The sequence below is a fragment of the Telmatherina bonti genome (genome assembly GCF_933228915.1).
Source record: "Telmatherina bonti genome assembly, chromosome: 4".
Lineage (NCBI taxonomy): Eukaryota > Metazoa > Chordata > Actinopteri > Atheriniformes > Telmatherinidae > Telmatherina > Telmatherina bonti.
Genome location: NC_136622.1, coordinates 21,323,129 through 21,342,106, shown reverse-complemented (window position 1 = coordinate 21,342,106; position 18,978 = coordinate 21,323,129). Strand labels below are relative to the sequence as shown.

The window sequence follows — 18,978 nt, the reverse complement described above, 5'->3', positions numbered from 1 at the left end:
AAGTAGAAGAGGCAGGCTGTCGAACAAGAAGCAGCCTCCAGGAGAAAATCGAAGCGCGTGGAAAGGATGCTGCGCTCTGAAGAAGCAGGTGTATCCAGACACATGAAGGAGGAACTGGAAACAGACTGGGACCACTCCAAAGGAAAACTCTCTTTCAGCTGCTGGTTAACGCGCATATTTTCTTCATAATAACTGGATTTTTCTCTTTTTTTTTTTTTTTTTTTTTTTTTTTTTGCCTCCGAATTGCAGCTCATGGCCAAGAAAATGAGGACACTTTCAGCTGATGAACCCACACACATCGTTTGGAAAACACTGTAGAGCAAAAAAGAACAATAAACTGGAAGTGCTTTGTTGGCACCACTGAAATAATTTCTTATCAAGGAGATCGGTTAATCATCAGCAAGGATGAGCGGAGCACTTTTATCAGCCGAGTCACTCTACATAGGAATGGAGGTGGTGATTGCTCTCGCCTCTGTGGTCGGGAACGTGATGGTGGTTTGGGCGGTGAAAATTAATAAATCCTTGCGAGATACCACATTTTGTTTCATAGTCTCCTTGGCTCTGGCGGATATCGCAGTGGGGGCGCTCGTCATCCCTTTGGCCATCACCATCAGCATCGGACTTAAAACTCACTTTTACAGCTGCCTGCTCGTGGCGTGCACGGTGCTGGTGCTGACTCAAAGTTCAATCCTGGCCCTGCTGGCTATCGCGATTGACCGCTATCTTAGGGTCAAGATCCCGACCAGGTAATAAGGGTTCTCCCCGAATCACATACGACATGTGGATTTTGATGACATACTATTAAGAATTTCTGTTGAAGTGATGGTGGTTGTTAAGATTGTTTTGCTGTTTCAGTTGTTTTATGTATATATATATATATATATATATATATGTATATATATATATACACATATATACATATATATATATATATATATATATATATGTATATATATATATATATATATATATATATATATATATATATATATATATATATATATAGATAGATAGATAGATAGATAGATAGATAGATAGATAGATAGATATAGATATATATATAGGCCTATAATAGAAGCTCCAGCATCTGTCTTCCTGAATATTGATTTCTACAAAGGTCTTGTCTCACTCGTTAAGATACTTTTATATTGTTTGTTTCTGAACATGAAAAGTGTGCTGATCTACCACCAGCTTCATTACTATGTCCTGTGTGTTGTCAAGTTGCACAAAAAGGGTCAAGTTTGGGGTCAGTGATGTTTAGTTTTCTCCCTTTATGTTAGTAGCACACGTACACAGTCCATCATGCGTCAGAGGTGTGAGTGGCTGATTAGATAAGAACTGCTAGTAATAGACTGCAATTTGTTACACAAACTGTAGCTTTAGCTTACATTGTGGTCTATTTTCATTAAAGGATGAGTGAGAATGCTTCACATGTATATGTATGTATATATATATATATATATATATATATATATATATATATATATATATATATATATATATATATATATATATATATATACATATACATTTGTTTCGTTTTTTCTTTACAAAACCAGGATCAGTGTAACATAAGAGTTCTTCAACAAAATGACTGATTTAGCCATTTTTCCATTTTACTCACTCTTGTCAGATTAGAATCTGATCTCTTCTGGCAGGTTCTATTTCTCGTTGCTCTTCAGACACAAACCTAAGTTAACATATCTGCCCCTTAATCAATACTAATCCAACACATGACAGCTGTGACGTTAGTGCTAAATTGCAGGTCCAGTTTGCCCTCAGGCTACCTTTCAGCAAAGGTTAGGCTATCTTAATGCAAACTTTTCCTCCGCAAAAACAACATCAGACACAGTAAATATCAACCAAGGATAATCTGAAGAAGATCCAATCATTGTCCAGCATACTTTCTAGTATGAGCTGGATCAGATAACGACTTTGATTTCTGCCTCTAAGCGAGTATGAGTCTCTGTTTTACTTCTTGGTCCAAAGACAAGGCAGCATTAATAGGATTTTAGGGCTCCTGCGTCATTTTACCTGCCTGTATGCGCTACAGTGGATGATGTAAAAGATAATCTCTACTTAAACCTGTAAAGCCTGCAGTGTGCCAAACAAATGGTGAATGGACTTGTATTTATATGGCACTTTTCCAGTCATGTCAACCTCTCAAAGTGCTTTACATATCACAGCCACCCATTCACACAACCCTGATAGGTACATAGGGGGGCACTGTAGGGTCCAGTGTCTTGCCCAAGGACACTTAGATATGAAGTCAGGGGAAGCATTGGAATTAATCCATTGACCTTCCAGTTGGAGGACGACCTCTCCTCACCTGAACTACAGCCACCCCAATATAGCTTGTTTTTACTACGCTGCTGCCTAAACTGGGAAGTAACACTGGACTAATTCGGTCTTTCTCTCAACAAAAGATGCATTAAGCGCAGCAACACTGCAAAGTGCAAAGTTTACTGATAAAGCTTGCGTGACTTGAGTTATTTGAAATATGTATTGCAGGGAGCGATTTGGAAAGCATTCAAGGGCTTTTCGTTAAATCTTTCTAGTTATTCGCATACCTTTTGGCAGCCCAAGGACATAAAGAAAAATGAAGTCACAAGAAAAAAGTCATGCCTGAAGATTGCTTAGAGGAAAAATGCTGACATGATGTTTGTTCCTGCAGGTACAAGCGAGTGGTGACCCCTCGACGGGCCGGCCTGGCAGTGGTGATATGCTGGACGGTATCTTTCATTGTGGGGCTCACACCCATGTTAGGCTGGAACAACCTGAGGCGCCTCCAGCAGAACGGCTCCATCAGTGCAGACCTCATTATCACCTGCCAGTTCGAAAATGTTATCAGCATGGACTACATGGTCTACTTTAACTTTTTTGGCTGGGTTCTGCCGCCGCTGCTGCTAATGCTGGTCATTTATGCAGAGATCTTCTACATGATTCACAAGCAGTTGAACAATAAGAAACTCAATACCAATCACTCAGATCCCAACAAGTACTATGACAAAGAGCTAAATCTTGCCAAATCTCTTGCTCTGGTCCTTTTTCTCTTTGCAGTCAGTTGGCTTCCCCTCCACATCATCAACTGTATCACGCTCTTCTGTCCTGGGTGCAATAAGCCCATGGTCCTCCTCTACATTGCCATCCTGCTCACACACGGCAACTCTGCTGTCAACCCAATCGTCTACGCTTTCCGCATTAAGAAGTTCCGCTCAGCCTTCCAGAAAATTTGGCAGCAGTACTTCTGCTGCAAAGACACACCGGCTTTGGATTTCCAGCACAGTGACAGGAAGGAGATGCCTAATCTGATGCCACTGCAGACTTCACCACTCCAGTCCACTCAGACGGAGAACCTTAAATTACATTCACTGCAACAGCAACCTCCATCTGAGCCACAACAGGATCAAAAGACCGAAATGCCTCAAGAAACTAATGAACATCCACCATTACCGGAGCAGAATGCAGTCTAAGCAAAGGAAAAGCTCCGATTGAGCTCCGTGCACAATAAGCTTCATGAGAAGCATGAACTGCAACACAGGGCCGAAATGTCTTGTCTATTGAGGCAGCCTGGAACGCCGGTAATTCATTTATCTTTCCTCAGGTGGAATGTGTTCATTCAAAGTTTAATGGCAATGCAAAATGAAAACATGTAGGGAGGATACAGATAAACTGGCAATAATGGAAATCCATTTGACTGTTTATCTTAGTCACAGACTGGAAACATTAAATTTAACTGTTTTGTTTAAATATGGCGAAACTGTTTGTGTAAACTTTACAAAATGTGCAATAGTAGTTATTGTGTTTGGTCAGTATCAGATATAAAAGTAACATCTTGACTACTTATAAATTCAATAGAGCAGGGTAACTTAGCTGCTGTAATACTGTGTATGTTTAAACTGACAGTGGCAAAATGATATGAATGTAATAATGTAAATATGAGACTGTAGCAGCACAGCTGTGAGTCCTTGTTTCTTCTTCAGGGTCTTAAATGCACAACAATGTCTAGAGGAAAGTAGCACCGCAGGAGAGATATTTGTAGCAACATGTTGCAGAGAAGGTTTTTTAACTTCTTGACTCCTCTCCACTGGACCTCAGGCCCTCCTTGATCCAACAGCAGTTTTCCATTGCAGGAGAGATGGACAGAGATGCAAAACAAGCAGATGAAAGCAAAGAGAGGATTTAACATTTTAGAGGCTACATGCAGGAGCCTTGTAGCAGCTACTCATGGGAGAAAAACACAAGATGCACTTAAAGCTCCAGCTTGTCCAGTCTCCATCCCACCTGGTGGTGGTTAAAATGGGCTTTCCCCCACTTCCTCCCAAAGTGATGAAAACATCATCAACATTTACCACAACAGACTGTAGCTGGTATGGCCTTATTTGATATTTTGACTGAAAACGACTGAACTCTCTGACCAAGAAATGAAAACGTGAAGATTGTGACTATTTACAACCCTAGTCTCAACATTTTACATATTGCCAAACTGGAATATCTGTAGATTAATAACTACTTTAAATGCCACTCACTTAAACGAAATCTATGAGAATGTAATGTTATTTTGTTTTTTCCTTTGTACAGACTCTGTTCAGGCCAAGATTTCTAAATTTAAGACAATCTCTCTCATAAGGTTGACATTTTTCTATAACTGTCTGAAACAGCACAGGCAGGGAGAGAAGGTGAACACTTTGATGCATAAAAGCTGGAAGAAACCTCACAGCAGTCAGCCCTACTTGTCTGTTTAATGTGTATAGAGTACATGGAGGGATGCATCAGAAATATAAAGATTAAAAGGTAAAAATGATTAATCTTGTATAATATTGTGATTTTTCTGTATAATTTCTTTTAACTTTTGTTTGCCATTTTGATTATCTTAGAAGAGTGAAATCCACTTATCATCTTAATAATTTTATTGCAAATTTTTGGTACAAATGTTACTGCTGATAGCACAATCCAAGTTTGTGTATTAGAAATTGTATTCATCAACTGATTTCCAACACCTAATGTGTATTTGAAAGAAAGCTAGACCAAATATTGTGTCCATTTTGAGATAAAATCATGTAAAACAATCCACTTGCTAATTTGCAAATTGCTGATACTACACATTTAATATCTGCTTATGAACTATTACTAACTGCAGCAATATTAAATATTTTTTTAAACATCTTAGAGTGAAAAAGTCACTTTGGTTAAAATATAAAGCTGTGATTTGTCATAATGCAAAGCCATTGTTTAAGATTTGAAGAAAAGAGCAGTTACTGTCAAGTTTGAGCAAAGTGCATTTTTTTCAGAGCTTGAATGTAGTCCCCACAATAAGATGTCAAAGTCTGTTTTTTGTTCAACACCCACAGCTATACAACTCTGGGGTGTTACACGTTTGTACAATTACAAACATAAGCACAACACAAACATAGCAAAAACAAAATTTAATAAAAACATCATTTACAGAAGAAAAAGTAGAAAATGCTATAACCTGAAAGAATCAATATATTCAATAAGTTAAAGCTGCGGCACCATACATATTTACAGATAAATTAAGTTCTCATCTTTTTGTTTAAGGTGACTTTTTAATGTTCGGCAAAATTTTTGTTTTTCTTTTTGTTTATATTTTCTTTTAGTTTTTTATTACATTCAAACCAAAGTGTCAATAATTGGAATCACCTTTGAAGTAATATGTTAATGCACATTTTTTAATGTGCAATTAAGTGTTAGTATTCACATATCAGTTACTTTTATTGTTTAACATTCCTGCTGCCACAACATTTCCTTAAAGCATCAGGAACTGCAAGTTTAGAAATTGGAGCAAAGGTTTGTAAAAGAAATTAGCGGTGAAGCCACTGAGTTCTGAAAAAAAGGGCCGCTTTAGAAGGGTTTTTTTTTCCTATCTGTGTGATTCTTTTTATGATTCATTACTTCCTGACTTGCAATTATTCCACAGCAATCATAAACCCGAAGCTCGGGGTAAACCAAAATTGCACTGGTACCTTGCTGCTCAGCAGGACTGTCAGAATTCTCATTAATGTGGCACAGTAATGCTGTGAGTGGCTGTTAGATAACAGTTGAGAGTTGTCACGGCTCTGACAACCCATTTCTCCTCACAAAATGGGAATTCCTTTGATATGTGAGAACATGTGAAGCTCCTGAATAGATCATATAATCCGAGTGAAGGCTGCTCACTCTGTGCTGTGTCTGCAAGGTCTCCTCACAAGCTGTCAACAGAATCACTTATTCTCCTCAGAGATACAATAATACATGCCCAGAATCCACACCGAGGATGATGGACCCTGTGTGCCCCCAATTTTGTCTAGTAACTGTTGACCAACAAAACATTCATGCATGTATAACCAAGCTCAATAACATGTTTTACATGGTGAAGCACCAGCATTTCAGCCTGTGACTCTTCTTATCCTCTGAAATGTAAAGAAATATTGAATATCAAGTGGAAAAGATTTCAGATAAAAATAATACATACAAGGGAAGGAAACACTGGCGCTGTGTTTCCTGTTGGACAGCAGAGGTCACCTTCCCTGCAGGGACCAAGTGTCTGCAGGCTAATCTTGGTCTTAACCACACATCCTGACGAGTGAAATTGGACTCTTTACTGTTTATTATTCTGAGTAAACCGAGCTGTAAATCTGAGAAGGCTACCTCAGATTTGATGAAACTACAGTTGCTGTAATGCACTGACAAACATTTGCAAGAAAAATATAGAATATAAATGAATAATATCCTATAGTCTTGTGATAATAAGAGAGCAAGTGACCGCCACACCTCTGAACTTGCCCTTGGTGACTCACACATATGTGGATCAATATTTCCTTGGCTGGTTTGTTTCACTCATGTTTCATGTCAATTATAACTCTGTATTTGCTGAACCAATCCCCCAAAGCACTCCCATGTGGCTCCAACAGGCCCAAGCTGAGTGGAAAATGCATGCCATGATATTTATATCCCCGTAAAGAGCTTTTTCATTAAAAATGGAGGAGCGGCTTTGATCTACATGGGCTCTGATCATCCAGGCATCATGAATAAGGCAAGTGTTGTGTGCCCCAAGTGCTGCTACCACAACAGGAAACGCAGCTCTTAGTCAGACACCTTTACCATTGCAACATCTGTTGTAGGGAACAGCTGTAACACAGGCAGTTGGGACCTGAAAGGAGGCCAGGAACTGTAGGCTTTTAACACTGCTGTGGTGTTATTCAGTACAGCAGTGAACATGATTCTCCTTTACATGAAGTTAATGTTGGCATTGTCCCACATGTATGACTTCACAGACAACCAATCAGTCATGAAAAACAAGGCCTGGGATTTCTGCCTTTGCTATGAGAGCATCTGTGTTTGACTCATCTGTGTTATGAAAATAAATCAGGCTGGCTTTGCAGCTAATGAGAAGCTGCAGCCAAAGTGATGAGTTTGACGATTTAAAGGTTGGAAAAAGACATTTTTTTTAAAAATGGTAGATCAAGCAGATGGAAATTTTGTATTTAGTAACAATTGAATGTTGCCAACGGAATGTGTAATGATGTGCAACATTTACATCATTTTAGCTAAACAGTTGCTACAACAGATTAAACCCCATCATCAGCTTTGTTCTGCAAACTGAACCTAAACTGTGTCATCAATCATTTTGTTTTGTTTTGTTATTTGCAGTCCGTTAGAAAATGTTTCAAGAGACCCCTGACCCTCAGAGCATTAGCTGTGAGGTCTCACGGCATGTGAGAAAACTCTTCACAGCTTCAGAGTGCAGTAAATAAAAGGAATTTTGGTCCCCTTTTAATCAATAATTCAGCAAACAGGCTTTTAAAATTAGAACAGCATTAATATTTCATCTTATTTAAAATGATTGCTTCTGGATTTATCTGGAAAACACAGCCTTGAAGCGCTGTGGTAAATTACGGGGGGCTGCTTCATGTGTGCAAAAAGAAAAGATGCAAGAGATTTCTCACAGAGTTTAATAAAACTGTTTTTTATGGATTAGGTTGAGCTGTGATGATTTGCTGCTTTGTTAGCTGTGTAATTCATATCCTTGGAAAATTATAACTTTTCCACAGACAGTGGGCTATGTGACTGTGAAAGCTTGATATTGCATTTTCTTACTTGGCACTAATTCCAGAACCAGTCTTATTTCTACCTCTGCTTGGCCTCATTTGCGATCCCTGTGACAGAGTGCCACCTGCTGGTATGAAATTTAAAAAAACAACAACAATGGTTTAAATAAACGGAGTGGAACTGGCAAGAGTTGCTATTGACTCAAATTAGGCTCAAATCCAGTTCAGAGTCCAGAGCCTTTTATTAAAAATTAGTTGAAGGCTGTTCCAAAACTGAGCAGGGCTCTGTGACAGGAACTAATGAACATAATGAAAGAATATATATCATTAAATCACAGTGCAGAGATAAAGGAGCTTAAAAAAAACTCCACATAATTTAAAACATTATTACACATAATATTAAATAAATCATAATGAAACATGCCTCATCATGTTTTCCGTACAAGTAACTGCCACGTGACATGCATTTTTACACAGTTGTGGGTAACCTGAACAAGTCTTTCAAACATTTCAGAAGCGTTGAAAACTAAATCAAGAGATGCACTTCTAACGAATCTATAGTACAAGATAAAAACACAGTTCATCACCCAACTCAATCATAAACAATATTTTTCTTTATCTTTTTAGATATGTGAGCACTGTTTGAAGCCACTCACAAATTATCACAAAGATCTTGCAGGTATGATTCAGAAAATGTTCCCCCATCCACACAGGATCACCCCACACTCTGTCTCAATGCCTAAAATTGTATTTCTTTTTCCACTAGACCCACTTGTGAGCATCAGTATAGTGTACTTACATTATGAATGAATGGTGTGCATCCTGTCTACAGCTTTACTCCTCAAACATATTTAATATGTTATTGATGCTGTGTCTGATATTCTGCTATACTGGACCCAACTGCAGAGTCATCATGCACATGTGCAACCCACAAACCATTATGTCAGGGTTCAAGTTGTTTTGCTGCATTACGGGAAAATTGGCACAGAGTATGCCACAGCAAATGGGTCTTTTTCCTGGAGGAACATGTTGCATTTATCTGAGGTCATGTGAGTTCAAACCCCCAACAAGCTTACATGTGGTAAAAGAAAACCCAGCAAAACACACATCAGAAGAAGAGGCATCTGCCTGCCTCAACAAGTCTGCACCAAAGTGTGCAGAGGCAGCTGAAGAGCAGCGCTTGACTCACCTCTAACCTGCTATCAGCTGCTTGTCCTTTATCAAGGAGGGGAATTTCCCGTCTCTTTTCCCATTTTCTGAAACAGTGATTTGGAAAAGCTGCTGAATAGGCTTACAGTACATTTTGAGGAAGGATAGCTACTAAATTCTTTTTCAGGGGTGGGGATGGGGGCGGGGGTGGCCTTTACAGAGCCTTTTTTTCCCCCCTCTTTGTGGTAGTTTTTAAAAACAGCTCTTTTAAAAGAGTTTATGAAGGCGTTGCTCCCATGTGCAGTTAAACAAGCAATAATAATTTTTGGTGCAATCAGCGCTCTTGTCGTGGCCCCTGGTTTCACTCCCTGTGGCTGTCCTTTGGATGGCATCCACCCATGAAAGTCACTGCTTATGACTGGCAGTAATTTGCTTTTAGTGGTGGTGAAGAAAGATGCCTGACCATAAAACCAACACAACCCCGCCTGCCTCAACTTGTTCTGCGCTAGCAGGCAAATGCAGTCCACGCCCTTGTGAATGACGCTCAGCTAAGTTTGCCTGTTGCTTGTTAACAATAGTAGCCTATATAATACACATGATCTACAAAAATCCCAATAGTATCACTCTAAATGTTATCTCCCACAGGCTTTGACTGATGGCTTTGGTTTTAAGATGCCAACCATGACCACAACAACCTCAGTTTACTCCCTGCTGGGACTTCTGCTACTTCAGTGGTTCCTTATGTTTCCCTTATCTATATAAGGCATCTTTATCTACCTTATGATAGTTTCCCTTATGGTAATTTTAGACTGGTGTCCGTCAGACACAATAAAGTTTACATTTTTGCTTCCTGAAGCCACTTCTTGCCCAAAAAAAGCACCAAAACTGTTAGAATCAAGATCATATCCATGCTATGCTTTAGAGAGCATCACTACACTATGCAGCCATCAGTCTGAGAACTCAGTCATATCCTGTTTCACTCATTAGTGCCAGTGGTCCCAATTCAGTAGAGTACCTGAGTGGAAGCAGAGGAAAGTATGTAGTTGCCACTAAAAGACTCCACGGCAGCACAGGAAAGAACACAGTGATAAGAAGTAATGGTTTACAAGGCATGCAGGCTTTAACAGCTTTCATCTGCTCTGCATGGCACTGTACTTTAATTTCTGGCAGTGTGGTACAGTTTCTTTTTTTCCCATACTGAACTGGGAATCATCAGCTAATTTGAGATGGGTGAAGTGATACAACTGTTCCAAAATTGCACAATCCGTTTCTTTACCTTCTGTAAAGTTTTTCATCATGTACGGATTTTTAGGTCGTTAATACAAAGGAGGGTGGGACTTCTTCCTAAATATGAATTTTCTTTCTTTCTCTTGATCTTTTCAACACATCAGCTTGTGTGTTTGTGTTTGCACATTAAGATAGAAATATTCCAAGAAGTGACTAATAGTCTGGATTTGATGAAGTGATAGGTAAGGCAGAAGTACACTCCTGCCTGTTTCCTCTAGGAAAAATGAGTCAAAGCAATGACCTCCTTTACTGCTACAGCCTCAATCAGCTGGCTACAACTTAACACGGCTCTTTGTAGACAAACTGCCCTGTAAACATCACTTAAAAAGTTGAAGTCACTGCATTGTTTCTGCCCAGCAGTTGCTTGTTTTATTTATTTTTTTGTTCTGTTTTGTATATTTGTTTGTTTGTTTTGTGTTTCCTGTTTAGGTTTGATCAGTTTTTTTTTGTTATTTATGCTTTTAGGATCACCTAAACATATATAAATGTTAATTTTTAAAAGTTTACAAATATTTCGGGTTAACATATAAGATAAAGAATTAATTTCATTATGGTTTTGTTTTTTATTATTATAGTAAAAATCAAGAAAATACAAATAGAATGATTAAAAACATGCTTAGTTGGTTACGAAAACAAAACTATTCCCAGAATAACTGCAAGGCACTGCAGAATCAGCAAGGCCTGGTAAAGTACCTGATACTTGATTGGGTAGCGTTTTCTCCACATCATATACAGTCACAGCCCTGTATGTGGCACAGTCTCTCAGTCCCACCGCAAAATCAACAAGCCAGTCGTCATAAAATACAAGAGAGCTGGCCAAAAACCACATCAGCTGCAACAGACAGGAAGTGATTTTTACATTTACAACATCCAGCTAGAAACATACCATGGGTCATAAACACAGATACGTTGAATCTAAACAGGGCATCTCACAAATAAGGACAAAGTTTCAAAACTTGATATACAGCACTGAACTGTAAACACTGAATTTAGGTCAATTGAAGGAAAATGAGAACATGATATAAAGTGAGTTTTAATGGAATAGGGTTTTCTCCCTAAGCTGCCACTGACCTTAAAATGCCAACACCCAGAACTTGCCTCAGATATGTGGCTGTTTTTGTAGCATGATGCATCTCTGTATGTTTTTAAAGCTAAAGGGAAAACATAAATATGTCCTAAACATGGTAAACCTAATTAAAAAGGAAAAAAAATCCTACGTGAGCAGTAATGGTTTCATTGCTCTACTACATTATCCAGTTCTGTGATGACACAGTTTGCCCACTCATATGCATACATAATGTTTGCTAATGGGCATGGGCTAGAATTGTGTGTACTTTTGGGAAAGATGCCATGCAGAATGTGTATTTTTCAAGGTTCTGTGCCCAGATGTAATTTTGGGAGCAGAGTGGCAAAACCAAATGAAATGTGGCATTCGTTAAAATGCATGGAGCCATTTTCATTAAAGTGTTGACGCCATATGAAATCAGTGGCAGATGTTTCCAAAGGAGAACTAGGGATGCTCTTGGGAACCACATATAACAGAAATAACCTTGTGATTGTTACTTTAAAAAAAGGCAGCAAATGATGGACTTCGTGTCAGAATGGGATTTGTGGCTGGAAGAAGTAGCTGAAACATGTTGTGAACAACCAAATAAATAAGCATCAAAGGTGCTTAAACTACATCTAAACTAAAGTACATTTTTTGTGTATTTTCTACAAGTAATTTGTGTTCATTTCTCAGAATGCCAACAGACTTTGTAAAAGAAGTGAACAATTATTGTAGAATAATGTTCATTCTTATTTCAAGCTCAGACATATGATATTAAGACTGGGGACAAACTCGACAGACGTGTGCGTGTATGTGTGTTTGTGGTAATGCTTCATAAAAAGAAGATGACAACATATCTAAGACACACGCACAGTAAATTTGTAAATAGGGGATGTGAAGGATGCATGTCAAAATGTTTGACTCATCAATCATTATTTCCTCAGTAAGTCACAGGTCTGCATTGTTACAGCCCCCTCTTCCCTGATAGACATATGTTACCATAAAAGGCAAATTAAAAAGGTTTTAGAGATATGCAGTAAATTCTGGGGTTGCACGGTGGCGTAGTGGTTGGCACTGTGGCCTCACATTAAAAGCCAACGTAATGAGGTTTATTTCCATTAAATTAAAATCAGAATGTCAAAACTATAGGGCACTTGCATGATTTAATATATCATGATTACACAAGAGCTTGTATGGTTGTTCCAAAGCTTTGTTTACTTTCTTAACTCAGAAAATGTGATCGAGCTACTAAGTAATTGCGATTGCATGATAAGATATTTATGTAGGTTTGGAATAAGTTATCACATACCTGAAAACATATCTCTCCACTTTGATTTTTTCATTTCCTAATATGTACTAAAGCAGCATTTAGTCATCACTCACAAACTATTCACAGCAAATCATCGCTCCGGTGAACTGGCACATGTTTTACGCCGGATGCCATCCCTGACGCAACCCTCTGCATTTATCCAGGCCTTGGGACCAGTCCGCAGAGAACAATCCTCCACGGGGCTGCGGCAGCGTAGGGGAGCAGGACTCGAACTGCCAACCATCAGGTCACAAGACAAGCCACTGCCATCCTACTCTCAATATTACAGAGAAACTCCTTATATTTTTATATATTTTTTAATAAGAAGTAAGGATATGTTTGCATTTTGTAAGTTTTTAATACACACACGAAGTCATGACGCAGAAATGTGCGTGAGAAACAGAAGCATGCTGTTCTCTCAGGGAAAAAAACACCAAAAGCATGTGGTGCAACATCAAAAGACATATCAATTGAGTAATTTGGGAGATGAAGCCATTGGAGATGTTGCATCAGCAAACACTGTGGAAATAAAGCAGGTAGTTCCCAAACGTCTGACAAATCTGACTGTAATTCACAACTAACTTATTAAATGCATTTTTAAAAGTAACCTGATCATATAGGATAGTGAACAGAAATGGCTTTCCTCCATTTTTTCTGCTTTAGTGTTGGTTTTACCTTGTCAGAAAAGAGGAAACAAATTTCTAAGAAAAAAGGAGAACCAAAGATTTTATATATAAATATAGGCCATATATATATAAATAGAGAGGGTAGAAATAGCAGAAGTGTCTGGTTAGGTCCCATGAGCAAGTTCTGTAAATATACCAGCATATAAAGTACAATTAAAAGGGCAACAATAAAACAGAGTATTTGAATATTCCACATAGTTTTGTCGTAACTATTTCAGTGATCAAAACAACTTTTACAGCTTCTAAAATAATTAGTCGTTTAATAAATTGCTGTACAATTTCAGTTTCTATCTTCTATCTAATAGAAACAATATAAGGCAAGCATCTCAACTTGCAATCATTGTTTTCATCCCACACTGTGGACCAAGACTTCCTTACAGAAAGAAAAAAAAAAAACAGCTGTTTTACTAGTCATTAGGTCTTAGGTAAAGTTATATGTCTATGTTTCGGAAATTCCCCAGGCCCATTCAACCCATGCATCCTGTCAAGATGTAAAAGTAGGAGGACTGAGGTTTGCTGTAGGCGGGAGCAAGGTTAAGTGACTAAGACTGTGCTGCATAAATACAAGGACCACAGCCCCAACCAGAAGCACGAGAGACAGACAAGAGGCACCCATCAAAACAAAGAAAGAAGCCAAGACTGAAGCAGAAGCATCGCTGATCTTCAGAGAATTATCTCTTTTTGTTTTTGCGTAACTGTGCTTTTGTTGATTGCAAGTTCTCTGTGTAGCCTACACTTTTGTTTCATTTTGCACTGATCTGCAGTAGATCTCATCATGAGATGCTGTGTTCTAGTTGTGTGTTTACTTTTGGGGATAAGCGTACAAGATGGATGGAGTCTTCCCCTCAAGTCAGTCTTTGTCACCTTCCCAGGAGATGTCATCAGAAACATGACTGATAGAGAGCTGGCAGAAGTGAGTAGCAGATGGTTCATTTTGTCTTGACTGATACAAACTCCCAAAACATGGTCCACTCAAGCTGTTCATAGAATAATTTGCCTGATGACAGATCTGCACCACAATGTTGATTAAACATTTACTTTCTAAACTTAACCAACAGGAGAGTTTTATAGAGAAATTTTAACTTTTATGAAACACAGTTGTAAAATATGATGCGTTCAAATGTATTCATTTATATTGATATGATTGGAAACTGATGAGGTTTGTCTTATCTTTCTGCAGAATTATCTAAAGAAGTTTGGCTACATAAACACTGAAAAGCGCAGCGGCTTCCAGTCCATGGTGTCCACCTCCAAGTCGCTGAAAAGGATGCAGAGGCAGTTTGGGTTGGAGGAGACGGGCGAGCTGGATAAGCAAACCCTGGATGCCATGAAACAGCCTCGCTGTGGAGTTCCTGATGTTGCCAATTATAAAACCTTCGATGGAGACCTCAAATGGGACCATCGTGATGTTACCTACAGGTAAGGGGAAGTTATCAAAGAAGGATCATATAAAGAGCTTTCTTAAGTTTCTGATAGGACAAAATCTGTGAGTAATTTGCCTGGAAATGCTCATTTTACTGCTGTTCTACACAGGATCCTCAACTATTCTCCAGACATGCAGAGCTCTCTGATCGATGATGCCTTTGCCAGAGCCTTCAAGGTGTGGAGTGATGTGACCCCTCTTAGCTTTACCCGCCTCTTTGAAGGCGAAGCTGACATCATGATATCATTTGGAAAAGCAGGTTTGTGCTTTTGGTCATTTAATTTGTTTTATGCATCAGCGTCACACAGTCACATTTGAACTATCAATCACTGACACCTTTGTTTTGTTTAGATCATGGAGATCTATATCCATTTGATGGTAAGGATGGTCTTCTTGCTCATGCCTATCCTCCTGGTGAGGGTGTGCAGGGAGATGCCCACTTTGATGATGATGAGTTTTGGACTCTTGGAAAAGGACCAGGTAATAACACATCACATAAAAGGCTGTTTACTCCCTCTAGTGTTCATTTTAGAGAATGTATTTAATGCAGATTGTTATTTCTTGCCACAGCTGTAAAAACACTCTATGGGAATGCAGAGGGTGCCATGTGTCATTTCCCCTTTACTTTTAATGGCAAAACTTACACCAGTTGTACCACTGATGGTCGTACGGACAACCTGCCATGGTGTGCAACCACAGCCGACTACAGCAGAGACCAGAAATATGGTTTCTGTCCAAGTGAACGTAAGTGGCAACATACTTTCCAAAGCAAACTGCTGGACAGTCAGCAACTAAAATCTCACTAACCTATGGTACAGAAGTCGAACTCACCTATTTCCATCTTATATTGTTTTTCTGACAGTTTTGTACACATTTGGAGGAAATGCAGAAGGCGCAAAGTGTGTCTTCCCTTTCACCTTTCTGGGGGAGGAGTATGACAGCTGTACCACAGAGGGCCGTAACGATGGCTACCGCTGGTGTGCGACCACAGACAACTTTGACACTGACAAGAAATATGGATTCTGTCCCAGTCGTGGTGAGTCCAGGGAACACAATATATGATCACTGTGAAGTGCTGCCACTGTGATTTGCTACATTCTTTAACTAATGCTATATCGTCCGTATGTCCAGATTCTGCTGTAATTGGAGGAAATTCTGAGGGAGAGCCCTGCCACTTCCCCTTTGTGTTCCTGGGAAAAGAATATGACTCTTGCACAAGTGAGGGAAGAGGAGATGGCAAATTGTGGTGTGCTACTACTGACAACTTCGATAATGACAAGAAATGGGGTTTCTGTCCTGACCAAGGTCAATAGAACAAAATCAACACAGACAAAATGAACCAGTTTAAAACTAAATAGACATGGAATTATTCTTCATAATTTATTAATAGTGTTTTACTGGGAATGTTGCAGGTTACAGTCTGTTCCTGGTAGCAGCCCATGAGTTTGGACATACTCTAGGCTTGGACCACTCCAACATTAGAGAGGCTCTGATGTACCCCATGTACAGCTATGTGGAAGATTTTCCTCTGCACCAAGATGACATTGAAGGCATTCAGTATCTTTATGGTGAGGATATGACTCTCCTTTTTATCTTGTTAATCATATCAGTAATATATATTTAACATTTTCCTTTAACCAACATTTTTTTCAGGAAGTAAAACAAACCCTGATCCCACACGCCCTCAGCCCGACACCCCTACCACTACTGCTTACCCAGACCCCGATGAGACAGACCCGACTAATGAACCTGAACCCACCACAACCATCCCACCTGTGGATCCAAGCAAAGATGCCTGCAAGATTAATGCATTTGATGCAATCACCGTGATTGAAAAAGACCTTCATTTCTTCAAAAATGGGTGAGAAAATTGGTCTTTCTACTCAACGAGATTCTTATTTATCAAATAAAGAAACAGTGTGAATGTTTTAATGGTACACACTGATCTACAGACAATACTGGAGGATGCCCAGCCAGGGGAATGCAGGACCCAAGGGACCATTTTCTATTTCTGAGAGGTGGCCAGCTCTACCAGCTGTCATTGACTCTGCTTTTGAGGATTTTCTGACAAAGAAATTATACTTCTTCTCAGGTAATAAAGCGTTATGCCAGTGTTGGTCAGACCACCAAGACATAAATCAAATGTTTTAATATTCCTTATGATTATTAAAACGGACTTGAAATGACAAACAAATTTTGAAAAATAAAGCTGAATTGAACTGAATTTTCCTGTCTCTGCAGGAACCAGATTCTGGGTGTACACTGGGCAGAATGTTTTGGGTCCCCGCAGCATTGAGAAGCTTGGTCTATCCAATGACATTCAGAAGGTGGAGGGGGCGCTGCAGAGGGGGAAGGGCAAAGTCCTGCTCTTCAGTGGGGAAAATTTCTGGAGGCAAGTTAAATATGAGCTTATAATATCATTGAGATGTATTTCTGTTGCAGAAATGCTTAAAACCAAAGTTTTGATTTCTCTGATTTAAGTTTTTTTTTTTTGTTTGTTTGCTTCTGCTGAATGCAGGTTAGATGTAAAGGCCCAAACCATTGACAAAGGCTACCCAAGATACACTGATAGCGTCTTTGGTGGCATACCTAATGATGCCCATGAAGTCTTTCTGTACAAAGGTAAAAAAAAAAAAAGAAACATATTTTAATTAAGCTAAATAAACAAATTAACAAACAGCTGCACTGTTAAGGCTCATTCTATTTTTTTTTAATAACACTGTGTCTCTTTTAGGGAGTTTCTACTTCTGCAGGGATCGTTTCTACTGGCGGATGAATACTCGCAGGCAGGTGGATCGCGTTGGCTACGTGAAATATGACCTCCTCAACTGTGCCGATGCTTCAAGAACGCGCTACTGAGATGTTTGCACAGATGAGCTGGAAATTGTCTGTAATGTTGCAGCATCTATTTGTCCCTCTTCAGGAGCCCAGGATGATGTCATGCAGTGTTTGTGTATAGCGCCTCTTGTATGATGTTTGCGCTCTCTGGGGCGTGATCAATTGGCCCTCATTGATGTTGGCTAATTATGAATGGCATGGACTGAATATAAATCAATGGCCCAATACAGAAAAGCAAATTGCCATGTTTAGCACTCTTCTGCCCTCAGTCTATTTATCTGTGAACTGATGGTTATAGTGGCCAAAAATCTGAGACCATTAACCATAATTTAAATAACTGTTATCTGCGGTAAATTCCAGATTAGCAGTGCAATTTCTGGGTCTGACAGGTTCAGACTCTTGACAGTATTAGATTATTTTAGTATTTATAGCCATATCTAACTTTAATTTTAATATTTTTGTGCCTTAAGCTTATTTGTTTTGTATGATTAAATGTGTTTTTCTGGAAATGGCTTTGAAGCCAAATACTTGCACTGGAAGACAACATGTCTCCTTCATTTAAATTATTTATGAAACTAATAAATAATTCTGCATAAATGTTTTACCTTTCACTGCAATAAACGCTTGGTGAGAACAAGTTACCTCTGTCAGCAATCTAATTCATTCACCACAACACTGAAAAAGCTGAAATGTATTTTTAGTTACCCATTGAAAGTTGAAATTGTCAGTTGCACAAAGAAACGTCAAGTCATGTAAATGTCAAGCAAATTTATACTTCAAATTTTAAAAACTCACAATACCATAAAACAGCCTGTTGATATTTAAGAAAGACTGAGCTAAATGTGGGTAGGAGTGAGGTTAAGTGAGAAAAGCTAAATTATGAGTAAATACAAGGTACACAACCTCAGCCAGAGGTATACACACAGACAAAACACACCCTTTAAATCAATGAAAAAAAGAAACCCATTAAGGAAAAACATCACCAATCAAGTGAGTCCTCATGTGTAGTATGAGCATTATGTATAGTTATTACATTCTGCATCAGTACACAGTAGTACATCTCCTGGTATGTGGTAATTAACAACCTTTTACCAACTCATAAACATAACTAAAATAAAGTTTAGTCTCCCAAAGAAACCAGGAGAAACTCATTTATGCATTTATTGCCAGTGCCACACCAGTGGTTCTTG

At 38.8% G+C, this 18,978-nt stretch overlaps 2 protein-coding genes across 2 annotated transcripts; both read left to right on the top strand.

Moving 5' to 3' along the window:
• Positions 1-405: 405 nt before the first annotated feature.
• On the top strand, positions 406-3,473 carry adora1b (adenosine A1 receptor b; the record flags this gene model as incomplete). The annotated part of the gene is made up of 2 exons (XM_079238490.1): positions 406-746; positions 2,675-3,473. 2 exons carry the CDS (start codon positions 406-408, stop codon positions 3,471-3,473), a joined length of 1,140 nt encoding a protein of 379 aa, XP_079094616.1.
• An 11,306-nt stretch (positions 3,474-14,779) lies between these two features.
• mmp9 (matrix metallopeptidase 9) lies at positions 14,780-17,809 on the top strand (the record flags this gene model as incomplete). The annotated part of the gene is made up of 12 exons (XM_079239599.1): positions 14,780-14,946; positions 15,061-15,209; positions 15,302-15,430; positions 15,521-15,694; positions 15,813-15,986; positions 16,082-16,255; positions 16,363-16,518; positions 16,604-16,811; positions 16,903-17,042; positions 17,192-17,342; positions 17,469-17,572; positions 17,685-17,809. The coding sequence occupies exons 1-12, from the start codon at positions 14,795-14,797 to the stop codon at positions 17,807-17,809; spliced, it is 1,836 nt and encodes a 611-aa protein (XP_079095725.1). The 5' UTR covers positions 14,780-14,794.
• Positions 17,810-18,978: the final 1,169 nt, after the last annotated feature.